General features: G+C 41.5%; 2 protein-coding genes across 4 annotated transcripts in view; one reads left to right on the top strand and one right to left on the bottom strand.

The window, feature by feature from the left end:
- The first annotated feature begins 218 nt into the window (after window positions 1–218).
- Window positions 219–20,054, top strand: part of CADM3 (cell adhesion molecule 3) — a 31,587-nt gene continuing 11,751 nt past the window's right edge. For 2 of the 3 annotated variants that reach the window (XM_037166276.2, XM_037166277.2), the window contains exons 1-2: window positions 219–475; window positions 18,657–18,758. In XM_037166276.2, coding sequence (XP_037022171.1) covers window positions 394–475; window positions 18,657–18,758 — 184 coding nt within the window. In that variant the 5' untranslated portion in view covers window positions 219–393. The remainder of the gene's footprint in view (window positions 476–18,656; window positions 18,759–20,054) is intronic. The other variant, XM_037166278.2, reaches the window with a different exon arrangement.
- On the bottom strand, window positions 2,741–3,045 carry LOC119064513 (40S ribosomal protein S29-like). Its single transcript, XM_037166280.2, has one exon. It carries the CDS (start codon window positions 3,043–3,045, stop codon window positions 2,839–2,841), a length of 207 nt encoding a protein of 68 aa, XP_037022175.2. The 3' UTR covers window positions 2,741–2,838.

Raw genomic sequence — 20,054 nt, 5'->3', positions numbered from 1 at the left:
CGCTGCCGCTAAAGCAGCTCCCTCTCTGAGCTCCACACCCAAGCCAGGCTGGCAGAGCTCCCAGAGGTGAGGGTGGAAGGCGCCTTGGCTGCAGGGAGGGGGCGAGGGGACAAGGGGGAGTGGGGAATGCGGCAGCCCGCCCCTTTGCCACCCCCCACAGCGACCAGCCCCCCCCTCCACCTCCAACCGAATGGTTTGTTCCGAGCATCCTATTTAATCCCAGTGACTGCAGCAGTGCCGGCTCCCTCCCGGTCCCCCCCGCCTCGGACCTGGGGTTCTAGTGGCTCCGGGGCGCCCTTTCTGCATCTTAGTCTACTTCCTTCCTAGCCCCAGCCCCAGCCCCAGGGGACCGAGGCTCGCTCGAGCCCAGCAGGGAGCCGGCCGGGAAGCACAATGGGGGCCTCTTCCGCTCTCCCTCTGCTCCTGCTCTTCGCCTGCTGCTGGGCGCCTGGCGAGGCCAACCTCTCCCAGGACGGTGAGTGAGGAAGGAGGCGGCGCCAGGGGAGGTGGGCAGCAACCGGGGCGGGGGTTTTGAGCGGCTTGGGGGGCAGAGGAAGTCTGTCGGCTTTGTTTGGAACCCGGGGTTTCAGTCGCCATTGGGTGCCAGTACCCCCGTGTCTGAACATCTGTGTCTCCGTGGGTCGTGGGTGTGCCGGGAATGCACTCTTCTTTATACTGTCGAGTGTGTCTGCGTGTGCCCTGGGGTTGTGGTCCGTTATAGCCGCCCGGAGTCTGGATGTATTGCTGTCCGTGTGTGTCTGGGTGTGTGCATCTCTATTGGTGTCTGGTTCTGCGTTCCCGCGTATGTGTGTATCTGTGTCAGTCAGTGTGTGTTGGGGGCGGAGTGAGACAATCAGGGCGTGTGTCGGGTGTTTGTGTATGTATGTCTGGAGGGTTGGGTGGCCAGTGCAATTCCCCAAACTGCTGCAAGCAAATAATATTTCCGCTCCCCTATTCGAGGCAGTTATCCAAGTGGCTAGGGAAGGGGGCCTGGGTGAGGCTGCTGAGGAGAGCATAGGCAAGGAAGGGGGCTTCTTCTTGGAGCAAAATAACACTGGGTAGATTAGGCCCGAGAATGGCAATATCCTTAACGGTGGCAGAGTGGGGGAAAGAAACCCAAACGTGAGCAGAGGCGTGGGGGTGGTTAGGCAAAAAGAAAGATCAAGATACTTGGGAAGAAGGATGCATGAAAAACCCAAAGCTTTCCTGGGCTAAACATTTATTTTCCCAGATTTTGGGTGGGGTAGCATGCCTAGCACCTTAGCCACAGTCTGGAACTCAAAATTGGGGGGGGGGGGGGGTACAGTGATGAAGGGCCTTAGGGAAGAGCCCCTCCTGCTGCCCTGGACCTGGCTATGTAGGTCAGGGTTGTGTGGGTACCTCAGCTTTCTTGAAGGCTGCTGATGGTTAATGGGGTGGTAGGGGACAGTTTGTAAGGAGACCAGGGAGGCAGTCAGAGCTCAGAGCCTAGGGTCCCAGAGGAGGGAGAGCAGCTGGCTGTGAAGGGACTGAAGGAATGCATCCTCCTGTCTCCTGCCTTGTCAGAGCTGGGCAAGGGATGGGGGAGGGGATAGGAATAGGACCTCTGCAGAGCAAGGGGTTGTGGAGCGAGTGAGGGGGAGGGTGGTAACTGCCCGGCCAGATGCCAGTGAAAAACAGAAAGAACTGCAGGGGAGGAGAAAAGGGAGGAGGCTCTCGGGTGATGGACCCAGTGGCCAGGAGGTATGGATACAGGGTAGGGTGAGGGTGGAAAGGGGAGGGATTAAAACTGGGGAGGATGATGTAGAGAATTTCATCTGAAGAAAATAGGCGAAGATCCAGGATGCTGGAGAGATAATCACTTCATCTTGTCTGACCTCCTCACATTCCTCTCTCCATCATGGTAAAGGAGTTTTCACTGATGTGGGGACACTGGAGATCTCCTCCCTATAGCTGGGTAGCTGAATCCTTCCACCCTATACCCATCAACAGTCTCCAAAGAGAGTTCCTTCCTAAATCACTATAGAGACAGCAGCCCCTCCCTCCTGTGAGGAATCCTTCTTGCCCAGAGGCTTGCATTGCTGAGCCAGCCCACTGAGAAGATGTTGAGAGTCCAGAAAGAGGGCAAGCCAAGTGCAAGGCAAGGAGAGTCACTGGGTGTTTCTATCTCAGTAATGACCCTCCATTAGGTTTGACTTTCAACTGAAGTCCCTGGCCTTCTAATCCTGCTAGTTACATTAAAGAGAGACAGATGTGACTCAGACTGTACTTGTTCAGCAATTGGAACTAATGGTGTCGGGATGGTACCTAAACAAAAAGAAATCATCCCAGAAAGCTGGGAGCTCTTCAACCCTAGAATGTAAACACTGGAGAACAGAGTAAATCTATATGTTAGCTAAGTCTTCACCAGCTGCACTATGTTGTTTTTTTTTTTTTTGGGGGGGGGTCTTCAACTTGAGGGACCAGCCTCCATGCAGGCTTAAGGTTGAGAGGAAGAGAAATGCTCTATCCCCTCATTTGTAAATATGTCTTAGAACAGTGGCTTGAGGGAAAGACTGGGAGAAAATAAATTTTGAATAGAGAATTTCTGAAGATCTTGGGAAGCTGAGGATGAAAAGAAAAGTCTGTTAACTTAGAAGAGTTAATTCAAGCATCATTGTTCTTGTACAGTATCATCTGCCCAGATAGTGGGAACTCATGTCTGGTGTTCACTGTCTCCAGATCCATGGATGTATAACATCTACAACCACATATGATCATTTTTTTTGAATGTTTAAATTTTATTTTATGTACAAAGGGCTAGGCATTCTGCAATAAGGTAGATGTCTTGTCTTGAATGACCCATTGAAAGAAGTTCACTTAGTCCAACTTAATGAAGCCTATATCCTTCACGTACTGACGGAAACACTGGCGGCACATATTAAGGCCGTACTTCCGGATCAGGCCGTGCCAGTTTGAACAGACACGGCAAGAACGAGAACACTGGCCGAATTTTCGCGGATGGCTCCAGTATAGCTGTTGATGACCCATGTTGCTCTCTCTGCTGCAACGAGGCAAAAGGCACATATGATCATTTATCTAAATAAATTTTACCTCTTTTGTTTCTGGATCTAAGAAGGCCAACTCTGATAGTGGGAGGTGGGTGCATTGGTGCAATAATTATTAATGAAGCTGTTCTGACTAGGATCATGAAGAAGGGATACCTGGTACCCCTGAGTTGGTCTGGAGAGGAAGTGAGGCAGTTCCTACCTTACCTGGTAATGTTTGATCAAAACAGGGAGAGATGCATTATAAAGGTTTAAGGACAAGATAACTTACTTGATACATTGATGCTTGAGTGGTCAAAGGGGTGTTGTAGAGTGGCTGTTTCCATTTAGAATAAGAAAAAACAGATTTCATATGTTGCTGAGGTATATTGTTCCCTGGAGTACAACATATATTTTTAGGTTCATAAGGCTGAACAGGGATTGAGAGGATGGAGAAGAGCGAGCAGTAATATCTAAACCTGGCCATTAGAGCTATGGCTAGCTCAGGAACAGTTTAGATATTTGGAGTTTTCCACCTGCCCCCTCCTTCATACATTTCTCCACTGAAATTGCCAAAGTTAGCATTCCAGGTATGGGGGAAACAAGCCCTATGAACTTAATGTGTCCTATGGTTATCTCATGAACATTTTGACATTCAACATTGTAATCAGCCTTCCTTGGATTCTTCTTTCTCAAGTTACTTCTAGAACTCCATGAATTGACCTAGTGTAAAGATGGATAGGTGGACAGCCTCACTTTGTTTTAGACCAGGTTACAACAATTTAACCTTGTACTGCTCTGCCCCACACATATCTTTTCTCTTCCCAATAACCTTCTGTTTACTGCCATCCATTCTGCAGCCACCTGGTGAGGTGCCCAGGTATAGAAATCATGTCCTGTGTGCCAGAGAGGTCCAGAAGACATTCACTCTAGAGGAGCTTACATATTTGCTTGGCAGACTTATTTCATCCACTTTCTATTCCTAGTTGCAGCTGTAACTGTTCTGTTTTGTGTCTGTTCCTTTTCTCTTCCTAGTTGCAGCTGTAACCCTTAGGAAGTATATGCTCTTCCTTCAGATGTGCATTTTATGGTACAGAGAAGTTGAGACCACTAGAGAAACACTGGCCTAGCAGAGTTTAGTTAATTCCACACAGAACCAGCCTGTGTGCTTTGGGGCCCAAACTGGAACATCAACTGCCAATCCAGAAGTTATGCCAAAGACTCTTTCCTAAGTTCTCTCTAGGGCTAAGCACCATTTGATTTTAGTAGTTTCGTCTAGGGTAGTGTTTTTCCCACTTTTTTAAAAATGTGAGAATTCTTTCTCAAATAAATAAAACAGATAGAAGAAAAATTACTCTTGTTGAAACAGAGAAATAAGACCTGTATGTAGCACTTTTACTCTTCTCCTTGGCTTCCCCACATTCCCTATACTCCTTAAGGCACAACCTGTAGTTCTGCTACATAAGGTTTGAAATTATGTTCACTAGAATGACAGTAATATGAGTCAGCTAACTACTCTTAGGTTTTCTAGTGGTCTTACTCCCTCTCTCATGTTCTCTCTCTCCCTCCCTCTCTCCCTCTCTTCTTCTTCCAACTTGCCAACTGAGGAAGAAAGAAGGTCCAAATGTAATTTCAAGAGTGCCTTGTTGGAGACATTCACTATTCACTTGGAGAGTGACTCATAGTTCTGCAGCCATAAACTTCTGCAGAAGGTATTTTTTGGTGTACTGGTCACTGTGAAATAGCAGAATAGGTAGTTCAGCCATTGCTCTATAAATCTTTAGATTTTATTTTAGTACCCCTTGCTGTTACTACTTTATTGAATTCCAATAATATGTAGAATGGAATCAAAAGTTCTTTTTCCTTAATCACATGCTAGGGAAAAATATCTTCATAGTTACCAGAGAAATAAAACCTCCAGGGCTGTGAGTAGTCACATTCTCTGTTTTTTCATACTCCAGTAGAACTGTATACTGGCCCAACTATCTCTTTTTTGTCATCTACTTCTCAGTAAGAGAATTCCACATAAGGATAGTAATCTCTATGAGAACAAACTGTGGACTCGGCCATCTCCTTACTGACTACCAAATGGAAAAAAATGTAGGGTATTTGAAAGTTTTGATGATTATGTTTCCTCCTTTGATTTTTCATGTTAATTTTCAATAATTCATTTTTAACCCTTGTCTATATTGGGACATTTTATTTCCTGGATGAGGCCAAGCCTAGAGGTCCTTGCATAAATTCTAAAATCAGCACAAGTGATGATTCCTTACAAGGTCAGAACCAATTGATGCTAATGATTCTTTAAACCAAGTAAAAACCCAATTCAATTTTCTGTTATGACAAGGTTATTTAGCATCTCATTTCTAGCATTGAGAAACCAAGCTTTCAAGAGTCTTGAACACATGAAGCTGTTGAGAATTTTACAAAGCAAAAGCTCAGAAAACTACATATTCTTCACTGAGGCAACAAGTACTAAAGATAGAGCTGTTTTCCATTTACCAAAATGTCCCTAAGCCTAAAGAAAGGGACCAGATTTCCTAATTAACACAGCAGCCTCTAAGTTCTGAGTACAATATTTTTCTTAAGAGACATGATTCATTTCTAATTTCCATGTATGATCAAGACTGGACTGTTCACATAATTTTGGGTACCTTAGAGCACTCTGTCTCTAATACAGATTATACCCTATCTGATGGTAATACCTTTTGACTTCCTCATGCCTTAGTGTCTTTGAGGGGACACAGGCTCTATAGCACTTCTTACCTCACTAGATGATAACTTTAATTTTATTCATAATTGATTATAGCAAGTTAAAACCCTTTATACCACCACTAATACATAGGTAATTTGTAATAATTGCTGAAGCTCCTTTGACAAATTCAGTCTGGTGGTTGTCTTCACTTTTTATATACTCTTGGGTATGTATGACAGATTCAAACAAAAGACTTCAGGAGGCCTTTTAGAACAAGTGATGGGTGTGTAACATGATGTTATCAGAAGCTCTGATGTCTCTTCTTTTAGGCTGATTGTTAGAGAGCTGGCTGCCTTCACTCATGGTCCAGCTTTCTTCCCCTATTTTCGGAACAAACTACCTGTGATTTGAGCTCTCCATGGTGCTAGCCCCTGATGATGACACTACAGGCTCCTGTTGTTGCTCTCCATGGTTCTGCTCTCCCTTCAAGCTTCATAATCTCTATTCTCCACACCGCAGCCCTCAGAACAGTGTTGGAATCTCCCTCCCCCACCACAAACACATACATGATCTTGATTACAATCCCTGACCTGCTCCATTATTGGGAGAGGAACAGAACTTTGAAATATATATCCGGAAAGTCATCACAGCCATCTAATCAACTGTAGGAAGAAGATAGAAAAAAAAAAACCCAAGTAATTATGAACTTGAAAATAAGTGTTGTTGAAATGTTCAGGAGACTAGAGCTTGGAGTGACCCCAAAAGTCCTCAAAAGAACGGGATATTTTGGCATATATTGACTCACATATTAAAAACATAATTATAAAGGGTCATATTTTATATTAAGACAGTATTGCTCAACCACACATACTCTATACATATGGAATGCAAAAACATGGAGCCCTACTAAGTTTATAAGCATGAACCTCTTAAAACCACTCTGAGCCTGATGATCAATGCTAGCTGTACTCTCATGGAGTTTATTTCCCCTTTTATCTCAACTTTAGAAATAAATGGAAAAATAACAGATAGTGAAGGATTATCAGAATAAATAATGGAGAGATTAAACATATGAGAGGCATAGAAAACAAATATCAAAACCCTGACTCATGTCCCTGATAATTATAGTCATCTTGTATAGAACTAAATGACCTTCAATACATAACCATTCCATCTCAGAGTCTAAGTGCTTTTCCATATCTCAGGACATGTATCTTTTAACTGGATTCTTCTACTCTTTGGGGTATATGCCAATAAGCTGATGACATCAAGTGTGGCAAGGAGCCAAAAATGCTCAGCCCCTGCCAGTCTGAGACTAGAGAGCTTGTTCCTCCCATTACATAAGAACTACAGAAGTGTCTCTTCTACACCCTGTTTTCCTGTGTCAGTTTCTGCATAACAGTTAACACCAGTGAATAACCTACAGCAGAGTCTGATTGGGGAAGCAGGCTTCCAGAATGAATTTCTGGGATGCCTCTTCCATTTTCTCATTTGAAACAAGAAGAAACTTCATTCTTCAAGGACAGGTAATAGAAGTGATTTATCTCTGTGAGTGAGCCTTCAGGAAGGCAGAATTAAGGTTACAGTAACAGCTGGAGTATCTCCCATCTACTCATATCCCTGGGCCCTCTATTCTCATGAATAGCAGACATGTTTCAGAAGAGATTCTAGTACAGAGATTCCAACATTTTTTTCAACATGTGTGTCACTCTTCTATGTGAACTCTTATCTCTGGAATTGTTTAACCCTCTCATCTCTCTTCTTCTTTCTACTGGAGGTCTTCTTAAACAATTTGTTTTTTTCTTACCCCAGTTAGACCTACACTAATTGTTTATTAATAGATCATTATAAGCACCTTTGGCTCATTTACTTCTAGGTCAGAGTCAGAAAGGTCAGACTTATCACCTTGCCCTAGGGGGAAAAAGAAAAAGAAATGAAAGCTGGTATCTCAGCCATTTATCTCTAAGCTAACCATTACTTAGTGCTCCCCTTCTTTCATATAGTCCCAGATATCAACAATGTACAATAGAAAACTAGTGCTTTTAATACTAGATATGCACTGGGAATATGCAGATCCTTGCTTCATATGTTTATTTTTTTTACTTCTGTGCCCTGGATATTTGCTTCTATTCTGATTCTAGAATTCCAGCCAAGGCTTCAGACAGGGTGAAAAGCTACAGAGGTAAACTGGTTTAATGAGTCTCTGACTTAAATACTTGATACTTCTTAGAAACCCAGTAAGACTCAAATACGTTGATGACAAACAACTTGAGACTCACTATGGTCTAGGTCAGCCTTTGAAGAACACCAGGCCAAGTCCTTTTATTATAAAATGAGCAGCCAGACCTAACCAGTGTGGTTCAGTTGGTTAGGTATCATTTGGGAAAGTGAAAGGTTGCCAGTTTGACTCCCAGTCAGAGCAGGTTCTGTCCCTGGTTGAAGCATGCATAAGAGGCAACTGATTGATGTTTCTCTGTCACATTAATGTTTATCCCCCTCTCTTTCTTCCTCCTTTCCCCTCTCCTTCTCTCTCTAAAAACCAATAAATAAATAGATAAATAGCCAGTTATACCATGTGCTCTAAATAACTTGTTCCTCAGAAAATGCAAAAATGACAGTAGGACAATTATACTTACTCAATCCTGCTAGTTCTTACACTAGCTTATAAAGATGAAATCTTTCCAAACACCTACTGTATGTTTCCTCCCCTGACATCTATCCTGTAATATCAGACAAATATAAAACCTACCATCACTAAGCCCCTAAGTCTCACATATTCTCATTTATCTTCAGCTGCTGAATAATGCCAACTCTTTTGTTCCCAAGCCCTGGAGTCCAATGTCAGTAACAGATGGACAGAGCCTCAGTCCTGGGGAGGAGAGGATTCTGGCACTCTCTTTGGAAGAATAAGCAGGAGAAAGTCTGAATTCTGCTTTGGAGAGAATATTTGCATTTAAGCCATATGGCTATCTGGAAATAAGAGATTCTGATTAATATTGGGCTTGTGAAAGGGCTCTGTATCTGGGTCATAAGGAAAACTGTGTATTTATGTCAGAAAAAAATTAAAACATATATGAATAATGAAATTGTAATATGCTATGTATGTTGAGAGACACATGTTGAGGGGAAAAAAGAGCATAACCAAACTGGAATATACAATATTCACTTGGGGCACAAAAATGAGTATATCCCCACATTAAAGAAGAGACACTAAATGAAGTCTTAAGAAGAAAATAGGAGGTCATTGGGTCAGAAAAGTATGTATCTGCCACTTTGAGGACTGTGAGGTCCAAAGAAGGTATCTGTCTCACAGACAAGCTAAATTCCCAGGAAATCACAAAGTAAGGCTAATTGAACAATGTACCCCTCTCTGAAAAATACACTTTTTCAAGTGAAAAAAAGTGAATGGAATATATTGAATCTGACAAAGGATTGGGGAAGAGGGAAATCTAGAGTAGTGTCATTGTGGAGAGTGGAATGCATTATTCTTCATATAATGTTTTAACCACTTCCCTGAACCTATTATCTACACCCTGATTCTGATCACCCAGGGAAGAGAAACAGTACAAACAAGTCAATAAAATCAGAATCACCAGAGATAAATGGTTTTTTTCCTGACTCCTAACAAATTCAACTTTTTCACAGCATCAGAATCCTATCACACCAGGTCATAAGCCTGAAGTATCTCAAGTACAACATAAAGAGCCAAGGAGAAGATATATCCTGTTGAGAGAGGGAATTCATCCATGCACTCCAACAAATACTGAAGTTCTGAGGGTAGGAGCAAGACTTTGGAGCCTGGACTGTGAGATTCATCATCTTCAGGGAATCTATTCTATACTTCTCTCTGATGTTTCCAGGCTTTCTTGCCCTTTCCCAGCTCCTAATTTCCCATAGCTAAACATTCTCCAATAAGTTAAACTGAATTCTGCTTTCATTTACTCCCACTGAATGTGTTATGTTTCCTTTCCAAGTACTTCCTAAGATTGGGGGAGGAGGATTTTTCCCCAGTTCTATTACATGTATGTGAAAGCAGCAAGGTAATTTTTTAAATTTTTCAAAATTATTCATTTGGATCTAAAAATTTGTTCTCTACCTTTTTTCTTATTTTAATTTTTTATTGCTGTTCAAGTAAAGTTGTCTCCAGTTTCCCATCACCACTTTCCCCCTTCCCACCAAGCGCCACCTCCCATACTCAATCCTATCCCCCTTTGGCTTTGTCCATGGATCCTTTATATATGTTCCTTGATGACCCTTCTTCTTCTTTCCCCCATTATCAGCCTCCCCTCTCCCCATTGGTTACTGTCAGTTTGTTCAGAATTTCCTCAAAAAACTAAAAATGGAACTGCATTTTGACCTGGAAATTCCACTACTGGGATTTTACAGTAAGAATCCTGAAACACCAATTCAGAAGAACCTATGCATGCCAAAGTTCATAGCAGCAAAATTTATAATAGCTAAGTGCTGGAAGCAACCTAAGTGCCCATCAGTAAATCAGTGTATCAGAAAACTATGGTGCATTTACGCAATGGAGTACTAAGCAACAGAAAAAAATAAGGAGCTCCTACCGTTCAAGACAACATGGCTGGATCTGGAGAGCATTATGTTAAGTGAAATAAGCCAGTCAGTGAAAGAAAAATGCCATATTATCTCACCTTTAAGTGAAACCTAACCAACAAAACAAACAAGGAAGCAAAATATAATCAGAGACATTGAAGTAAAGAACAAACCGGCAGCAAGGTAAATTTAGCATAAGAGTGTCAGTGCCTACACTTGGTTCAAGGGACATCTAAAAGTTCAAATCAGATAAAAATCTGGCCTCCTTACTCTCTACAGCATGAGAATGCAGATCCCAGATCATTCTGGTCCTGATTTCTGAGTATGTGAGCATGATGGGAGGGAAATGAAAACATGGGGCAAATAGATACTCTTAAAATGTCTCAGGACTGTCATCTACCAGAATAATTTCATGGCCAAACTTAGGGACTTACATGAAAAACAACTAATTAGAATGAGACCCCAACATAGAACCTGTTCTTCCAAAAGGTCTTAATCAATCATCCCTTTGCTGTCTCTTGTCTTCTCTAACAGCCTTAGTAAAGAACAATAGATGCTTGTCTAGAGCACACAACTCAGTCCTAGATGCAAGGAGCTAAGGCTTGGAAGGAGCCTTTGGAGATAGGTCCCCCTTACTTTTTCTTTCCCAATTGCAGTTTTGTGTTATAACATAGTATTACCACAGAGGGGCTTGTTTTGGTTGTGGGCAAGCCCAGGGCTCCCTTCCAGAACCAATGCATGAAGAACACTGACACAATAGCAAATCAAAGCAATAGCTGTTCCCACCTCCTTCTCTGCCACTCACTTCCAAGTCTTTGCTCCTCAGAACCTTAAGTCTCTCAGGTCTTCTCTCAACCTACTGCAAGCCTTCTCTACCTCCAGATTTTTCTCTCTCAGACAGAAATAGCTCAGAATAAAACATGCTCTTCTGCTCTCTTATATCTTCTAGTTTCTATCTCCCTCTTCACAATCAGGTTAGCATTCCTCCAGCTCTCCACTATGCAGATCCAGCACATACACACTCAGCCTGTCCCCATAATCACCCCCTTTTAACTCTTAGTAGCAAGGAAGTGGCTTCTACCCTTGGTCTCCTCTTTTGTGAGAACTAAAATCTGCCTGTAAGGTCCTTAAGTTTGTGAAGATGCCATTCTTTGCATCTTCAGGAATTACATCCTCATCTCACTGCAACTTCTCTAACCTGTTTGACATTTAGTAGAGTTACTTTTCCTGAGGTCTATGGTCCTGGGGTTCCCCACTACTATACACAGGGAGGTGGGGAGAAAAAGGATGGATGTCACTGGAAGTTAAGTCACACTAAATGCAAACTTAACTTTTGAATTAGCTAGTGCAAAGACCTGTTATCAAATGGCAATAAGTAAGGAGGCCAGGTCATAATCACAGTTCCCACCAGCTGCCTGTATGACTGTACTTAAGTTCCTACACCTCTTTAAGCCTAAGTTATTACTCTTTTTTTTTTTAAAGGAAATCCATGCTTTTTCTGTTTTCAATTTCCAGGTGGTTTAGTTTGCTTTTTAAAATTTTGTTTATTTACCTTTAGAGGGAAAGGGAAGGAGAGAGGGAGAGAAATATCAATGTATGGTTGTTTCTAGTGTGTCCTCTGCTGAGAACTGGCCCCTGCTGGGAACTAGCCTGCAACCCAGGTATGTGTCCTGACTGGGAATCGAATCACAATCCTCTGGTTTGTAGGCCCACACTCAATCCACTGAGCTACACCAGCCAAGGCTCTAAGTTATTAATCTTTAAAATAAGAGGGTTGCACTAGATGTTACTTAAGATTCTTGTTCACTCACTCTAAAAGTTTATGCTTCTAAGAATCACAGAGGGGAAAATGTTTGGAGAAGAATAAGTTGTAATAGAAAGGGGAGAGGAATAATTGAACTTTGGCAATAGGGGGTCAGAAAGGGCATCAGTACCAACTTCACCCTCATGCCCACCACAGGCAAACTAGCCAACTCTCCAAAGGGTTCCCTTATCCTTATTAAGCCTGGGAAAGCCTAGCCACACACCATTTCAAGCCCAAGAAACACAGCCTTTTATGTGCAATAACCTGCTTAGGATGGAAACAAAAGGTGTCTGCCAATATGCAACATTATGCCTGTTTGAACCCATATTGGTCCCTTCCAACCCTAAATCTTAGATCATCTCACAGTGTAGGTTATTCAAATCCTGAATCTTTTGGCCATGATTTTCCAGGCTACAGGGCTAGTCAGCAAGTTAGGAACTTTTTACAGTGAAGCTTCTGTTCCCACCTGTTTTCACTTACATCCTATAAGCCTCCTAGGGGAATAAAGCAAAGCTGAGAGTAGTGACTTTCAGAAAGTAGTGACTTTCCTTCTGCTGATAGGCAGAAGGAAAGTAGGTAAACAAGTCTCTGAGAGGAAAACACCAGATAGAAAAAGAAAGAACAGTGGGGGCATGGGACGGGGAAGGAAGAGCTAAAGTTCAGTAGTCCAGCCAGAAAGAGGGTAAAAGGGGCAGTGAACTGGAGAGAGCCAGGCAGGCAGCTGAAGCATGACTGAGCTCTGAAGTTCAGAAGTAAATGTGAGCTGGAGTATATCTGAGCTATGCAAGGAAATCCTTTAGGAGATCCTGCTGTCTACAAGGGGATACAGCTCTGTCCCTAAGGAGCAACAGAAAAAGACGAAAATATACAGACAATACCTGAAAAGAGAGATATTGCAGATGACAGAATAACTCTCACCTCTATGGCCCTAGCTTTTACCTGATTGCACTCTAATACCAGGCATATCAGGGAATTGGAAACTTAAGGAAGGGCAGGCAAAGTTAGAAAGGAATGGAGGGCAGAAAATAAAAAAATAGTTCAACACTCACACTCTCAAAATTTAGACTAAGAAACTATACCATGACTTCATAGGAGTAGCGTAATTTCTGGCAGCCCAAAACAAATGAAGAACGTAGAGCCCTTTTTTGATCAGGGTGTTCTGCCCTGAAGTCTCTCAAGTCAAAGTGACTTCACAAATCTTGAAGTTATGCCTAAATCAGGATTCAGGTGGGAGTTGCTCTGGGCATAAAGAAAAGCTCCATAAGCCAAGATCTAATTCTGATTTTTCCATGTCTATTCTTTTCAGTGTGTGACTTAGATCAGGGAGAAATAACAGTGAAATTACCCAGTCAGGGGTCCAAGCATGGTAGTGGGTTAACTATTCTAAAAGTGGGTCCCCTCAGCATTCTAGGCCACAGCTCTCAGTGTATTTTTCCCTTGGAGGTAACATTCCTCCACCCACGTGTCACAGTAATCATAAGAAATAAATGGACTAGGATAAAGAGTATTTTTAACTCTGGAATTAGAGAAATGTTGAATTATCATCACCATCACCATCAACTCTTACTCAGGGATCTGATCCTCTCTAATCTGTGAAGTGGGGCTCTGGACCCAAGCACTGGCATGAACAGCAGAAGTTATGTGGGAGCATTCTGTCCCCTTACCCCACCAACCTAAATGTGCATCTGTGCACACTGACCCTCAGGCCAAGGTACCTTAGATTCCCAAAACAGACTAAGAAATTTATAAAAACTCTGTAATCAGAAGTCATACTGGCACATAAACTTTCTTACTTAATTTAAGCATCACTTAAATTGGAGACATAATACATTTTTATTAATTTGAGTCACTCATTCATTTATTCAATAAATATTTACTGAGCACTTACTATGGGCAAGGTCCTGGGCTATGAGTGAAAAAGTGAATCACAGGTGCCAATGCTTGCTTAAAGGAGGCATCTTAGTAAGTCTCCAAATCCCACCTCTGCTGCTCTTAATATGAACAACTCATTGGAAGGGAATTAGTGAATTGAATTGCTTTGTTCTTTAAAATGCTGGGAGTCCTAAAGACACATGGGTAAATAAACCAAAAATTAAGAACCTACAAGGCCACTGAAGGCAAACAGGAAGAAATATTAGTTTATAGGTGCTAGTTTGCTATGAAAACATGAGGGGATTCCACTAGTTTTAACTGAACACATATGTAGCTTTGTTAACTTGAGTCCCACTTTGTAAGACTCTTAAGACTGCATGAAATAGCCACCCAAGGTATAGATAAACATCTATTAATAACTTTAATTAAAAATGCAATACAGTGGGTACAATCTGCACCATTACCACCACAAGCACCTATTTTCACCTTGCTACAACTGTTTTGTTTTTAAATCACATTGCAAGTGAGTGTTGTGAATACTGTTTGAGTGAACCACTCTTGGCCAGCAATGCAGAAAGGGATCTTCCCCCATAATCCCTGCACCACAATGACAGACACAAAATGAATGCTTTGCAAGAGAAGGCAGTGTAGTGATAATGTGCAAAAAGGCTGGATTTTGTGGTCAGGGAAATTTAATTTTAGAGCTGTTTTCATCTCAAAACTTACTGAGGCCATCATATGGATAAGTTACTTGGCTTCTCTGAGCCTTAGTTAATCTCTAAGTCTTAGCTAACTCATCCTTAACATGTATATAATAATACCTATTAAAAGGGTTGTTCTGGAGTAATGAATTTAGAGCACCTAACTTGAACCTTGAAACAAAGGGTGATCAATAAATATTGATTCCCAATATCTTGTGGACTTCTAGAGCTTCAGCCTCTGGATGGGCAACCCTCTTTCTTGGCCTATTCTTACCATGTTTCATTTACTATTGCCTCTTTGCTGGCAGATGTTAAGCTTAGTTCTCACAGTAGAAAATGCTCAGCAACTTTGTTTTCTTTATTAAATAAATATTTATTAAGTGTAACATGCTGTATTAGGGCCAGTACTGAATTCAAAAATAAATTAGATCTCAATCCCACCTGCATGAGCTGTGTAATATGGGAGGGAAGCCAAATGTGCATTATGAAGTAGAGTGATGCACAATTTAAGGAAGGCAGATAATTATTGTAACTCAGGGAAATGAGGACTATTTTCACCTGGGTCAAATAGGGAAGACTTTTTGAAGGAGATGCCACAGAAAATAGGCTTTAAGGGTGAATAGGGCTTGGATGTGTGAAGATGGGTGAAAGGCTTTATCAATGGAGTTATTACAGGAAAAAGGATGTATGCAAGAAAGCAAAGGGGTTACAGAAAGAATTCTAAATAGAGTCATATATCTGGGATATGGGGTGAGTGAAGTAAAGACAAAGTTGAAAGGCACATTGGCTTCAGACTGTAGAGGATCTTAAAAGTCCAGTCTAACAAATCTGGATGTGATCTGTAGACAACGGGAAGTTAGTGAAGGTTTCTGAGCAGGAAAACAATATGACCAATATGACCTGAAGTCTCTCATTTGTTTTTCTTTTACATGAGGGGACTTCCCTCATTAATGGCCCTGTGGTCTCAATTTCTGAATTTCCCTCTGAGGACCCATACTGAGAAGAATTTTCACTATTTCCACTTCAAAGTCCAGGTGGCCCTTTCAGGGCACTCTTTTAAGTTTTCCTTTCCATTCTGAATCCATCCATGGAATTGTTGCGCTGATGTCAGAAGTGGTGTCATGATCTAAATGCAAAGAAGGCACTAGCCTTTCACAACACAGGTAATAATTTCTTCTACTTATTCATGTTTCTATTGATACAGTTATAGTCACTCATCTGATTCCACAGAGTGGCCATTTAGAATTTATAATTATGGGTGTATAATTTTACAAAAATAGAAAGAAAACTTAAGTACTTCTCTAAATTAGGGAAGAGATGTCACCCCCACAGGGGAAAATAAAAGTTACCTCTTAAAGCAGTTTCATGAAACACTACAAACTAGAGTTCACTGTAAGCCTAGAGAGATAATATACCATGTATATTACAAATATGACATTTATTGGAGATCATTTGTTTAATTATAAGTCCCCTCACCTGAACAATTTAGTTTGGTTTGAATGACTTGCATCACCATTTCACTTATTCACCCTATGCAGAAAAAAATGCCAGCAAAATGCATGAGGGAAGGGATGAAATGAATGTAAGCAAGGAGAACAGAACTGAGAATGCAGATAAAAAGCACAGATGAAAGAAGGAGCAGGAGAGTGAAAACTAAATCCATTCTGTTGGACAGAATACACACAGCCTGATTAGGGATAGACATAGCACAGTGCCAATTGTGATGGAATGAATTACCAGACCAATTAAATGTACTGAGCCCTCTATGGACTAAATGCTAAAAATACAAAGATGAGCAAGGTAATGCCCATGCTTTTAAGGAACTCAAAGTTTAAATAAGGAGACTGATAACTAACAACTGAGTGGAACACATGGGCTGAAATACTATAAGAAACAAAAAGCTGTTGAAAACTTTTGAGGACACCATCAGAGAAAGAGGATCCTGGACAGGTATGCCATTTCTGTGCCTTTAGCTAAGTCCCTGAACCTCTCTAAACCTCATCTCTAAAAAGTAATTATATCTGGTTGCTTATCTCTCAAGGTTGTTCTGTCATTCGATGAATTCAGAGTCTGAAAACTGAAACTCCTATACCAAGTTATGAGATGGCTATTTCCTCTGTTCATTTGAGCAAGTCCTGTTTAGTGATTACTTTGTGCACTGTGTTCCAATACTGTGGGCTGAGCACTGACCCTCTCTGGCTCCTCCCTTCCCTCTACCACTCCAAACTTTTAGCAGAACTATTTGACTTCCTACTTCATGTTAAAGCAGTGTACCCACTAATACACATCCTGAAAAATAATATGAAACAGTCACCAACTTTCAGGTTGCCTTCATCCTTGACACTCACAGAAAGCAGCAGGGTTAAAGTCTAGCACCCAGGGAGGGACCCTGTTGAATGGGAGAGTTCTTGTCCTCTCAAGGCCACCTTTCTGTTTTGCCCTCCCTCATCTTTGCTGCCTTTCTTTATTAACATTTTCCCCATCCCCTCTGTGCTTACTTCTTTCTACCTGTTAGAGATTTTCTGTTTTCTCTGTTTTTACTGCCCTTCCCATTTGGCCATCAAAACTTCTGTTTGAGAACAGAGTAATTTCTAAATCTCCAATGGCATGTCTAGGAATTCCAGAGAGAGAGCATCTCTGTGAAGGCCTGAAAAGCCCTGAAACTATCTCTCAGAGTCATATTCAGACACAAGAAATCTCTCCAACTCCCCTGTCTTTACCTCTCTCTCCTTAACCCCTTTCCCTTCCTCCCTCCTCATTCTCCCTTTACCCTCTTTCCCTTCTGATTCTACAATTCTCTTTCTCTCTTTTCTCCATGGACCCTGAACCCATATGCCACTTAGCTTTTTAGTCCAGCACCCCTGCCACTCTGTCGTTTTACCCCATCTCCTCTCAGTCCCAGTGCTGCCCACTTCTTGTCTTTTTTCTTCCACCCAGCCCCCTCTCAAGCAAGCACACTGCCACAACTGAAGTTTTTCTTGAACTCGGGTCTGGATGGGTACCAGCTCAGAACTCTGCTCAGCAACCTGTGACCTCACTGAATTTTGTGCACTGTGATTAGTTATTTCTGGGCTTATGGCTGGAGACCCTAAAAGATTAATTTGGACTATTTCTTTGTCCCTCCACCCCTTAAATTGAATTGGGGAAATAGACCCTTGACACTCTGCAGTCACAAAACTGTTTATGGGCTGCTTGCTAAGAAGAGAGAGATTTGTTGTGCCAGAGGAGTGAGCAGAGTCAGTGATATAATGTGGGCAATTGGAGTAAGGGTGAGGGAGGAAAACTTGAGAATTTGGGCACCCAATAGAAGGTAACAATCTGGGAAGGATGGGGATAAATTCTGCCCTCACTGCAGTGTCTGTCTTTCTACAGTGGTAGAGTCTTATCTGAAACAAATAGAGCTTTGGATATGGATCAGATATTTAGTTTGTAGTCTTTGCTTTTCTATTTACATGACCTTAGGCAAGTCACTTCACTCTGTTTCATCTCTACAAAGTAATAATGATAATACAGGAGTACTGGTTCTACAGGTTTATTAAAATCATTTAATATGAAATTATTTTCTAATTATTAAACCTATACTTATTTTAGTAAATAACAGCATTTAGCTGAATGAATCCTGGATAAGGAATGAAAGTCTTTGGTTATCTTTCATTTTCTCTGTAATGACTGACCTGCATTATGTCATGTTTAACCTTTATATGCTTCATTATCCTCACCTGTGAAGCTGGAGAACTGGGCTAGATGATGTCTAGAATCTCTTTTGGCTCCAACATGATAAGATTGACTGATAAACCTTAACATCCTCCTTTTATTCACTCCTGGGAGGAAAAGTTAACTTCCTTTTTCAGTACTTTAGTTAGTCTCTCCTTTTTGTAAGAAACACACCTTCTCTTAGGCATTCTGGTGAACTTACTCTTCACAGGGGCTTACCTTTCCCCACATATAGCAATGGAAGTTCAGATACCAAACTGCAACATCGTATATGTAGGGCTCATCCTTGATGGAGATTCTCTCCCCAGGCTACTGGCAGGAGCAGGATTTGGAGCTGGGAACTCTGGCTCCACTCGGCGAAGCCATCAGCTCCACAGTCTGGAGCAGTCCTGACATGCTGGTCAGTCAAGGTGAGAATCCAGGCCTCCTGATCTCTGTGTCTCTCACTGACCTCAACCATCCTCACATCATCTCCCACTCATGTGGCCTTCACCCTGTGTTCTACTCCCCTCATTACCACACAACTCTTTCTCCTTTTCATCTGACATTGTAGTTCTTAGATCTACACCAACATTTCTAGTATCTATTCCTTCTTTCCTTACAATATAGAGACCTCTGTATCCACTACACCTTCTAAAAGTGAAATTATTTTAGGAGTAGTGTATTACTCAGAATAAAGAGGTTTTGGAAGACATAGTTAAAGTATAAATCTTTATAAGGAACCATGGACAATGGAATTGCTCATCAAAAATTGGTATATAGCTAGCAGTAAATGAAAGGCTTTCCAAACCTTTCACTGAGATATTTAAGGAACATATCACTCCTAAATTTATTCAGCCATCTCAGTCCCTGGCTCATTAATCTCAAAACCAGTTTTAATTCTCATTAGATGATTACTTGAGGGGCATTCCAATGAAATAAGTACTGCATTGAGACTCTGAAGAATGAAGTTCTAGTGCTAAGTAGAATCACTGATAAGTAGAATGATCTTAGGCAATCACTTCACCTCCATTGCCTCATTGTCTACATTTTTTAAATGAGGAAATTGTATTTTATTATTCCTAATATCTCTTTCAGTTCTAATTTTTTATGATTCTAAATACTAAATCTAGTGGCCAAGCTTTGTGGTTTGATTTGGAGACAACTATCCTGAAATATTGATATCAACTGTAGCACATGCCACCTTCACCCCTTGGCACACCTTCTCTGTCAGGAGTGTTTATTGTTTGTTGGTGATCAAGAAAGAAAAAATAAGCAAACAGGGAAGAGGTAAGGTCAGTGCCTTAGGGAACATAGGGATTGTCTAAGTTACTCAGTTAGGGAATGTAGAAAATATGTTTCTTGGCTTTCTATTCAGAGGAGAATAATGCTGGTTATGTAATTTAGCTCCATAGAACAAATACTGTGGATGTTTTGGAAGCAAAGGTGGGACGTGCTGTTTACTTTAGTTCTGTAAAGGTCAGTGCTAGTGGGTCACAAAAAGTCAGTCTGGAAGATGAGTAAATCAACACTGGGAATCAGAATCAATGTTGTGGGGAAAACAAAACAGTAATACTGGGAGGAAGAAGCAAGTGTCATACTGTCCAAGGGGCTCACAGTTACACCTGACTAAAAGGCACATTTGGAATTCAAATGGCTCATTCATGTGATACCTTGTTTGTTTGTTTGTTTGTTTTTTACTTGTCTAAGGGGAAAGGGATTAGGAA

Source organism: Artibeus jamaicensis, unplaced genomic scaffold (assembly GCF_021234435.1).
Source record: "Artibeus jamaicensis isolate MK-2021 breed Jamaican fruit bat unplaced genomic scaffold, CSHL_Jam_final contig_475, whole genome shotgun sequence".
NCBI lineage: Eukaryota > Metazoa > Chordata > Mammalia > Chiroptera > Phyllostomidae > Artibeus > Artibeus jamaicensis.
Note: the sequence above shows the minus strand (reverse complement) of the source record. Positions and strands in the feature narration are given on the sequence as shown.